Below are 9,433 nucleotides of genomic sequence, written 5' to 3'. Positions count from 1 at the left end.
CTCAAAGAGCGTCGTACTTTTCTTTGAGGGACTCCGTAAAGGGGTTTGAGTATCGGGTTGGCGGTCTTCCTGCGGTGCGTTTAATGTCGCGTGGTATCCAGTTAGGGCTCTGGTTCAACGATTGTTGTTGAGACGCATCACGTGTCCGGCCTACCTAATTTTGCTTTCCTTGGCATATACGGCACCGTCTCTGATCTTCGTTCGGTGACGTGAGAGTGAACTTCAAATCTCTTCTTCCACTTGCGTAAAACGGGTTACTCCTAGCGTCACCCTTTCGATTCCGCGTTCTATAACGCTTAGATGACATGACAGATGACAGACAGTAAGCGGATTGGACGATAGTTGCCGATGTCTTGTGGGTCTCCCTTCTTATACAACAGCACGCTCTTGCTGGTTTTCCATCGTTTAGGAACCTTGCAATCCGACAGATAACGAGTGAAGAGCCTCGCCAGTGTATTGATGAGGACTGCCGGTAGGTACTTCAGATGTTCAGGTTTGATTCTGTCGAGACCGGGTGAAGTACGATTCTTCACCGATGGCATGTCGGACTTCAGAAGGAATAACCTTTGAAATGACAAGTCCATCTCCCCTCAGATGATGAGGAGGCAAATAGACGTGGCTATCGAAGAGGTCTGAGTAGAAGTCGTGAATGACCTTTTCCATCCCCCTTATCGATGCTGCAGTTGTTCCATCTGGGGTCCGGAGAGCAGTCACTATTGTTTACGATTGGCGAAATTCCGACGGGCGTAGCGAATGCTCTGTCCCGCCTCTGCAGCTTCGGCCAACTCTTCTGCTCTTCTCTCTTTGAGGTCTTCCGTTGTCGCCTCTCTGCAAAGCCTTGCGAGCTCGGACGTGAGTTCTTGGTTGCCTGCAGCTCGCGCAGCTCCACGCTGACGTATCTGCTCTAGAGTTTTCGGAGACAAACGTCTCTTGGTGGTTTTGAAACTCCTCGCTTTCTTGGTACAGTCGTGAAGGTGTTCTACAAGGCGTTCATATTCGTCATCGATGTCGTCCATGACGGTATCTTCCCAAAATGCAACAAGCGAAGCGAAGAGCTTTCAGTCGACGATGGTTCTGTGAGTTTGCTTAGTGAACTTCGCGGCTCTTTTTCCTCTGCGTGTGAGAAAAGTCTTCGATCTCCGATCCCGCTCCGATCCCATATAAAACTTTGGTACATCAGCGACATCCGTCAGGCAAAACCGTTTACTGACTATGATGTGGCCAATTTCATTGTGATACCCTCCATCGGGTGACTCCCTCGTGCAGTGTAGAGAGAAGGGCTGTGAATGTGTGAATAAATACATAGATTTGAGATGAGAAGTCTGAAAAGTTAACTTTCATTGAGTGATGCTTCGCTGTTATACAACAATTTGGTCTCTTACCTGGGGCCGCGTATAAGAGTCTGACTGCTACCTGCAAAAGGTGGCCCTGCTCATACTGAGCGCGATCAGGCACTTGAGTGCACACTGTATGGACGTACGAGCTATATAGCTTGCACAGCTATATGGCGAAAGATTCTCATATATTGCGAAAAAGTTCTGTCGTCCGGCAAATGTCCACAGCCTGAAAACTCGTCTACCCGGAGGGAGCATGGAATCTTTGGCAAAAACCATCCGTTTCGTGACGCTGAACTGCCATACATTGTCGAGCGAACTCCAACAAACCGCCATGTCTAAACTTCTAAAGCTCTTACGATATATTTGTGTGCCGTTTACTGCACTGCAGGAAACACGCATCAGAAGCTGGCCCATCATCAGTGTCGGAGATTGCACCGTCTACTGTTGCGATGCTGATCAAAAGAAGGTGAGAAACTGCGCGATAGCTGTGAGGAACGACTACAAGGACCTGGTGGCGGAATTTGGCTCAACGCCGTCAAGATGCGCCTTTATTCGACTGAGGGATCACAGGGTATGCAAACTCCATATCTTTACTCCCCATGCACCTACGGAGACCGCAGAAAAGAACAACAAGAACGCTTCTTGTGATAAAGTCAACGCACTGCTGCACAGGATACTCAGGCAGCATGTGATCGTTTTCGAAATCGACGAGAGCGCCATGGGACTTGAACAACAATCTGATGTACTAGGGAAATGCTATTATCCTCGGAGCGCACGGTGGGTAAAGGTAACCGTTTGATTGACTGGTGCGAACAGACAAGCGTCGTTATCTCTTCAACAATTAAGAGAAATCATCAACGCCGCAAGCTTACGTAGCAAGGGTCAACCCTTTTAACGCCTGAAGAGCAGCGTAAGCGGAAGATGAGGACTCTTAAGCTTCAGCTCGACTGCACTATGACAAGCAGCATTCCTCAGTAAGATATTTGAAAATCTATACCTGTTTGGGGCGTCGCATTCGACTCTAGCCACTATCCAGTTCTTCTCAGGTCTTGTATGCAGTTCTACAAAAAAGACCGAAGAGTCCCTCCTCGACAGAAGGTTGACATCACAAGTCAGGAAGATATTCCGCCAACGAGTATTTGTTCATGTTGAAGTATGGATGAGGAGTAAGCTTTGCGCTGCCGACTCCTTCACAAAGTGTATACACGACGTGGCAAAAGAGACGCTCCCGGTTTTAGCGCCGAGGAAGAAGATTTTGTATTTGCGGAGAGGGGAGGGAGGGCGGGGAGTTTAGGTACCTACAGCCGATCACCTGTAGCCGGATAGGTGCCTGCGGAAGACACTGTCGGGGTAGGCCAGAGCAACATATCTTAGGCTAGCTGTGATCACTAAACCGTGCTCATCTATCACCACATCACTGAGGTCATGTGCCCTGTTTGTATTTTAATAACGTGACAGAATTGAATTCTAGGAAGGTTCAAAGAACAAAAAGGCAACAACCTAGCAATGTAGAAAGTGGAAAAAACGTGGAAAATGAAAATGCTAAAAGTGAGGCAAAAACATAGAAGATTAGTATAAGAACAAAACAACATCATCTTCGTGACCTTGATCACTTTGACTCCCGTTGATCTTCGAACTGGTCGAGCGGGCCGCACTAATTCTTCCATTTGTCCCAATCGCGTGCCAGAGTCGCCTAGTGCTTCCTCCTCCCGTGTCGGACACGAAGAGCATCATAATTTTCTTTGACTTACTTCGTGAAGAAATCAGAAATTCGAAGAAAGGGGTCTGACTATTGGGTTGGCGGTCGACCTGTAGTGCACTTAATGTCGCGGGGAAACCAGTCGCTCACGGCTTTGGCCCAACAGTCGTCGTTGAAGTACATCAGGTGTCCGCTTTCTCCCTCCCCCCCTCATTTTACTTTCCTTTCTTCGATCGCTGACGTGGGAGAGAACTTCGAATCCCGTCTCTCGTCTGTGTGAAGCGGGATACTTCCAGCGCCACTTTCTCAATTGCACGTTCAAAGACGCTCACCACGTCTTCTTCGTGCTTGCGAAATGCCCAGGTTTCTGAAGCATAGGTCGGAGCAGGAAGTACGGTGGTGTTGAGGAGATGAGCATGGAGCCGAGTGTTCTCCGACTTCTTCACTACATCCTCGATGCTCTTATACGCTCCCCAAGCTGCTCGTCTCCTCCTGCCTAGCTCGGGATCAGGTCGTTCATCATGTTCATTTCTCGACCCAGATGAATGTAGCTGGTGCATTCGGATATGTTCGATCCGTTGAGCTTGAATGGGGCATCCAAGACCTGTCCGTTACGCATGAACATCCGAATTTCGCACTAGGCGCCTTTGTGGATTTCGAATCAGCAGTACGAATTTCCAACATGTTGTCAACGTTGTATCGAAGCTAGCTTCAGCCTATGCATTACGCCTGCGTCCTGATAAGTGCAAGCAGATGTGGGTCTCCTTGAGACTTTCAACAGGAATCAGGGTAGACGGGCAGCCGATCGAGCCTGTAAATGAATTCTGCCGCCTAGGCTGTATGTTCAAGAACAACGGCAGCTGTGAGAGCGATATACAGCATAGATGCGCTAAAGCCTGTTCCGCATTCAACTTCTCGACGAAATGTTTGTGGACGACTCTTTGGCCCGCAAAGTTGAGCTGCGAGTCTAGCTACCCTTTATTCACCTCATCATGATGTATGCGGATCGGAGACTTGGGCAGCATCTAAACTGATGGTGAAAATCTATTGCATGGAAAGGAACCTGCTTAGGCGGCTGCTTGGCTACTTGTGGCCAAGGGTATGCCACAATGAAGATCTTTATGCGGAAGACGACGTGATGGTACTAGCGGATGACACATGGAAAGTATCAACATATGACACCGCCATCTAAAGTGACCACGGAAAATCGTCTTCTCTTCTTCAATCACCTTATGACGAGACCAGCAAATTGCCTTTTTCAATCTGCTCCGAGGATCCTTCCAGATTCAAGCTAGAAGAGGTCTCCTGGCCAGAACCAGGATTTCTGGACTGAGGTGGCGCGAGAGGAGATGAGCACCCTCGACGTGGATAGGCAGTTCAGGCAAGACGTAAGGTATCATGCAGGATATGGAATAGCGACGAATGGATTAATTCTGTGCAAGCTCGCTGAAACTCGAGTAGGTTTGCCAGATCTATGCTCGACTATACTGGCTTGTTCACACCTCAGCAAATATCATTCGCATCAGGAGATAACATCAGCCCACCGATTAAATCAAGTAAGTCACTTGGTCAACATTTGACGAGTGTTGGAGCAGAGTTTTCTTTTGTTATCGTCTTTGCTTCGCAAATCATTATCCGGAATCGGATTTCGATCTAACTCCTCTTTGGTTTTTTTGCTCTTCTTTCGGAAACTAACTTTCACAAAAAAAAACGTTGGAATTTACAGACGGTGTGCATGGTCGGGTCAAAACGGCATGAAGCACGTGCAGTTGCGAAAGCGGCTGCGCTCCAAGCGACGCGAGATAGCAGTTGGAATTGAGAGGGGGATCATTGAGAACTGTAACTATGTGACGTTCTACCATGGATCCTAATTCTCCTCCTAATTGCTACGCTTCACCTCACTGCTCCTGGCGCAGCTACTTACTCAACTGCACCGTGCATCATGACGTTTTGACCCTACTGTAAATCATGCGTACACAAGGTTTTTTTTTAAACAGATTATGATTGTAAGACATAGATTTCGAAGAACTGCCAACTAGAAATTCGAGTACAAGTGACACAAAATACCGCTGAAATATGTATAAAAACCGTTGTTGGTATGAAAAATCACGTCACAATACTTGCGACATGTGATGGTTCGAGAATTCCCGCGGATCAGTCTAAAGCAATGTCTGGTGAGCGTGGAAAGTATACTAGTATAAAGTTAGGTATCGGTCTGTGAGTTAAACGGAAATTTGCAAACATACATTTTTTTTCCAAAGATATTAGATCACCATGGTTCACAAACTAGTCCAGCCGGTTCCAGTAATTCTTCCACTTATCCCGATCGCAGAGCAGAGTTGAAGGATTTTGTGAAAAAATCTGACCATCGGCATTCTTACTGTAGTGCGCTTAATGTCACTCGGAACCAGTCACTCACGATTTCGGTCCAACAGGTTGTTGCTGAAGCGCATCACATGTCTGGCACACCTTATTTTGATTTTCTTGACAAATGCGGCAACGTCTCTCATCTCCGGTTGCTGACATAAGATCGAATATGTGGTCCCGTTTCTCTCTTGCGTGAAACGGGATACTTCCAGCATCACTCTTCCGAATGAACGTTCATTGACACTCACCACATTTTTTCTCCTACTTGCAAAACGCTCAGGTTTCCAAAACGTAGTTCGAAACAGGAAGAACGATGGTTTTGAATTAATGAGCACGAAGTCGGATGTTCATAGTCCATGCTCGATGCTCTCTTCTTATAAGCTGCCCGAACCGCTCGTTTTCTTCTGCCCAGCTCAAGGAGTCAGGTCTTTCTTCATGTTTATTTCTCAATTAACAGTTTTCCAGATTAACATAGCTGAACACACCATTCGGATATGTTCGTTCTGTTGAATGTGAATGAGACATTCGAGACCCATTCGTTCGTATGAACGTCCTTTTCAGTATTAGTTGAAGAGCGATGCATCTATATGTTTCATCGAACTCGGTCAGCATTCGTTCCGTTTGGATGATGTTAGACATTGACCATCAACTTTTACTTCCATGTCGTCCCATTCCAGCCCTTGCATTGCATTCTCGAGAATGATCGTGAGCACTTTAGGTGAAATTTTATCGCTCTGTCGGACCCGTCTATTCACGTCGATGATGATATTCTTGTAGAATGGCGAATTTCTGGCTGTAAACTTACTCTACAACTATCAAAGTACCTTCTGTAGTGACGCCTTGGCGGCATCTTGTAATCCCGCAATACCTCGATGAGTTTCTAAACAGTGTGAATGTACTCTGTCGCGCTGCATTTCTTTCGAAACCCTACTTGCTAGCAATACTGTCCTTTATCTAGCACTTTTTTATACCAGTTAAGAATCACTTTTGTAAGGAGCTTGTAGATGACGGATAATAAGCAATTCAGCGATAGCCGCTGATGTCGCCGATGTCATGTATACCTCCCTTTCAATACAACGACACAGTCTTGCTGGTCTTTCACTGTTTAGGGACCTTGCATTCCGACAGGTAACCTGTGAAGAATCTCGTCAGAGTGTTTGTGAGAATTGGCAGAAGATTCCTCAGATGTTCAGATTTTACCCTGTTGGAAGCGGTTGCCGTAAGATTGCCTACCGAGATGGTAGCATGTACTACTTCGCACGGGAGACGTTCTGGAATGACATGTATGTCTTGCCTCAGATGGTGAGGAGGGAAGTGAACATGGCTGTCGAAGAGATCAGAGAAGAAGTCGTGGATTCTTTTCTTCATTCTCCTTCTCACTGCAGTGGTCGTTCCATTTAGGTTTCAGAGAGCAGTCATTTTTGTCTTGCCATTGGCGAAGTTCCGGCGGACATAGCAAAACTCCTTCCTGCCTCTGCAACTTGGACAACACTTCTGTTTTTCTCTCCTTGAGGTCTTCTTTTATCGCCTTTCTGCAAAGCCTTGCGAGTTCGGGCGTGGATTCTTGGTTGCCTGCGGCTTGTGCAGCGCCACGTTGACGTATCAGCTCCAGTGTGGGCAGGCGCCTCGTTGTGGTTTTAGAATTCTCAGCCTTCCTCATGCAGTCTTGAAGGTGTCCATCGTATTCTCATCGTATTCCTCGTCGATGTTGTCCATTGCGGAATCTTCCCAAAAGCCGATTAGCGTAGCGAAGAAATCCAAGTTAACGATAGCTTTGGGACTTCGCTCTCTGGACTTGGCGGCTTTATCTTCTCTCCTTGCTGAAAAAAATTTTCCTCAGAGAAAGCGATGGTCCATTTCCGTATAGAACTTTGTCACAACAGCGACATTCGTCAGGCAGCCCCTTTTACCGACGATGATGTGGTCAATTTCATTATGGATTCCTCCAGCGGGTGATTTTCTCGTCCAGCATAGAGTGGAGGGCCTTTGTGATTGCGGGCTCCCATGGATGGTCTCAATCGGTATGACAACCCATGAAAGTCTCTCGTTCTGTTTGTTCCATTCTTGGCCGTAGGTCCCGATGTGAAGTTCCCCAGCGTTTTTCTGGGGCCAATCATGGAATTGAAATTATGATCTTGTAGAAGGTATGGTCACCTCTGTAGAACTTCTTCTAGTCCACATAGAAAGCTTAGAGTTCTTCTTCTTTGTAGCTTGATGCTGGAGCGTAAACGAAGAAGATATTTGATGTTGGATCACATCTTTCATCAGAACTCCGACTCGGGTCGTAAGTTGTTCGAAAAAGTCAATATTCTTTGCATACTTGTGTTGACGAAGACACCAACTCCTCTACTGTCGCATGTTCCTAAGAACAGTTCTCCTCCAGTTTCATATACGGCGTTGAGAAGGTCGTCTCGTCTCGGTCGGATAGAATAAATGACTCCGTTCCTCCTAGCACTAGTGTACAAGGCTCTTACTAAAAGAGTCTCCTCACTTCTTCGGAGTGAAAAGACTATTTCTTATCACTATAACATGCATGTAATTTTAAATCTCATGGGCAGGTTGCTGGCCTATAATCCTATGAGATGTGGGAGAACGTTTCGTCCTCCCGGAGTGGACAAGTGAGCTTATTTGAAGTACGCGACTGCAAACCGCATCCCTTGCACCTCCTAGTCACTTCGTTGCAGGTTTCTGGGCGGAGCGAGATGCGGGATACGAGAATGTTATGAATCAGTCCTGGCGCAGCAGAAACAAGGAGTTTGTCCCCTGAATCTACCTGCGTTCGTTCACACTGAGTATTTTGGGTGAAATTGTGTCACTTCTCTCTTCGCGGCGCCTGTGACGTCATTGTAGAACAAAGAAAAATTTCGCTGGTAAAGTTGTTATATTACTCGCGAGTTTTCTTTATGTATAGAGCAGGGACATCGTCTTTAGAGGCAGATCCGTGGAGATTATACACTGCGAAATATTCTGAATTAGAACTGCAGTGACTTTCTGAATTAGAACTGCAGTGACTTTCTGCTGCAAATCCTACCTCACGCCTCAAAGCGGCGCAGCGGTGGCCCTGGCCGTCCGGCAGCTATGGTGGCGAGACTTCAACCTTTGTGGCAGGTTCAACCATGCCACAAAGGTGTCCGGCTAGTAGCCCGGTCCTTGGGCCAAGGCTACAGGCTAGGTAAGTGAGGAGGTAGTACGACGATTCCGGTGCCAGGCTGCTAGCTTGCTAGTGCGACAAGCCGACCGAGGACAACACCTTCATCGCGTCATACTGCTAATGTCTACTATGTGTTCTTCAGAAGATAGGGCGTACCTCAGAAGCGACGCACATTGTCCTCGCCCGGGCAATGTGGCAAATATGCGAGGGCTACCGGTTAGAGGACGAAGCCGGCCAAAGAAGTTAGTTCGCCATCGCCAGCAACATCCAGTGCGCTTGGCAACACTTAACGTTGGGACGCTTACTGGAAGAAGTCGTGAACTGGCATACAGTCTCAGAAAACGCCGTGTTGACATATGTTGTATACAGGAGACTCGCTGGAAAGGCTCCAAAGCAAGGGAATTAGGCGATGGCTACAAGCTGATCTACCACGGCACATCAAATCGCAATGGCGTTGGTATCATATTGAACGAGTCGTTTAGAAATAGCGTCGCAGCGGTGGATCGACTATCGGATCGCTTGATGGCTGTAAAAGTAGATACAGGAGAAGTGGAATTGCGAGTCGTCTCTGCTTATGCGCCACAGGCGGACTGTAGTGAAGAAGAGAAGGCAAGCTTCTGGGAGGATCTGGAGCGGTACGTCCAATCCCTGGAAAGCGAAGAAGTACTTTTAATCGGAGGAGACTTCAACGGACATGTCGGTTCCCGGAAAGACGGATTCGAGAGTTGTCATGGTGGATACGGCTATGGAGCTCGTAACGACGACGGGTTGCGTGCGAATCCTGGAGTATGCTGTTGCAAGTGACTTGATCATTGCTAACACGCAGTATCGGAAAAGAAAATCTCATTTGATCACGTACACCAGCGGCGGTCGTAAAAC

At 47.3% G+C, this 9,433-nt stretch overlaps 6 protein-coding genes across 7 annotated transcripts; 2 read left to right on the top strand and 4 right to left on the bottom strand.

The window, feature by feature from the left end:
* Positions 1-296: 296 nt before the first annotated feature.
* Positions 297-584, bottom strand: RB195_024082 (uncharacterized protein; the record flags this gene model as incomplete). The annotated part of the gene is made up of 1 exon (XM_064211744.1): positions 297-584. The coding sequence occupies one exon, from the start codon at positions 582-584 to the stop codon at positions 297-299; it is 288 nt and encodes a 95-aa protein (XP_064067625.1).
* Positions 585-713: 129 nt separating this feature from the next.
* Positions 714-1,016, bottom strand: RB195_024081 (uncharacterized protein; the record flags this gene model as incomplete). The annotated part of the gene is made up of 1 exon (XM_064211743.1): positions 714-1,016. The coding sequence occupies one exon, from the start codon at positions 1,014-1,016 to the stop codon at positions 714-716; it is 303 nt and encodes a 100-aa protein (XP_064067624.1).
* Positions 1,017-1,590: 574 nt separating this feature from the next.
* On the top strand, positions 1,591-2,136 carry RB195_024080 (uncharacterized protein; the record flags this gene model as incomplete). Its single annotated transcript, XM_064211742.1, has 1 exon — positions 1,591-2,136. The coding sequence occupies one exon, from the start codon at positions 1,591-1,593 to the stop codon at positions 2,134-2,136; it is 546 nt and encodes a 181-aa protein (XP_064067623.1).
* Positions 2,137-3,251: 1,115 nt separating this feature from the next.
* On the bottom strand, positions 3,252-3,596 carry RB195_024079 (uncharacterized protein; the record flags this gene model as incomplete). The annotated part of the gene is made up of 1 exon (XM_064211741.1): positions 3,252-3,596. One exon carries the CDS (start codon positions 3,594-3,596, stop codon positions 3,252-3,254), a length of 345 nt encoding a protein of 114 aa, XP_064067622.1.
* A 3,143-nt stretch (positions 3,597-6,739) lies between these two features.
* Positions 6,740-7,063, bottom strand: RB195_024078 (uncharacterized protein; the record flags this gene model as incomplete). Its single annotated transcript, XM_064211740.1, has 1 exon — positions 6,740-7,063. The coding sequence occupies one exon, from the start codon at positions 7,061-7,063 to the stop codon at positions 6,740-6,742; it is 324 nt and encodes a 107-aa protein (XP_064067621.1).
* Positions 7,064-8,674: 1,611 nt separating this feature from the next.
* Positions 8,675-9,358, top strand: RB195_024077 (uncharacterized protein; the record flags this gene model as incomplete). Of its 2 annotated transcripts, none has more annotated exons than XM_064211738.1 (1): positions 8,675-9,358. In XM_064211738.1, the coding sequence occupies one exon, from the start codon at positions 8,675-8,677 to the stop codon at positions 9,356-9,358; it is 684 nt and encodes a 227-aa protein (XP_064067619.1). The 2 variants fall into 2 exon arrangements, with proteins under 2 accessions (XP_064067619.1, XP_064067620.1); XM_064211739.1 differs by having other exon boundaries at positions 8,756-9,358.
* Positions 9,359-9,433: the final 75 nt, after the last annotated feature.

This window comes from Necator americanus, chromosome X (genome assembly GCF_031761385.1).
Source record: "Necator americanus strain Aroian chromosome X, whole genome shotgun sequence".
Classification (NCBI taxonomy): Eukaryota; Metazoa; Nematoda; class Chromadorea; order Rhabditida; family Ancylostomatidae; genus Necator; species Necator americanus.
This window is presented reverse-complemented; position numbering and strand designations above follow the sequence as displayed.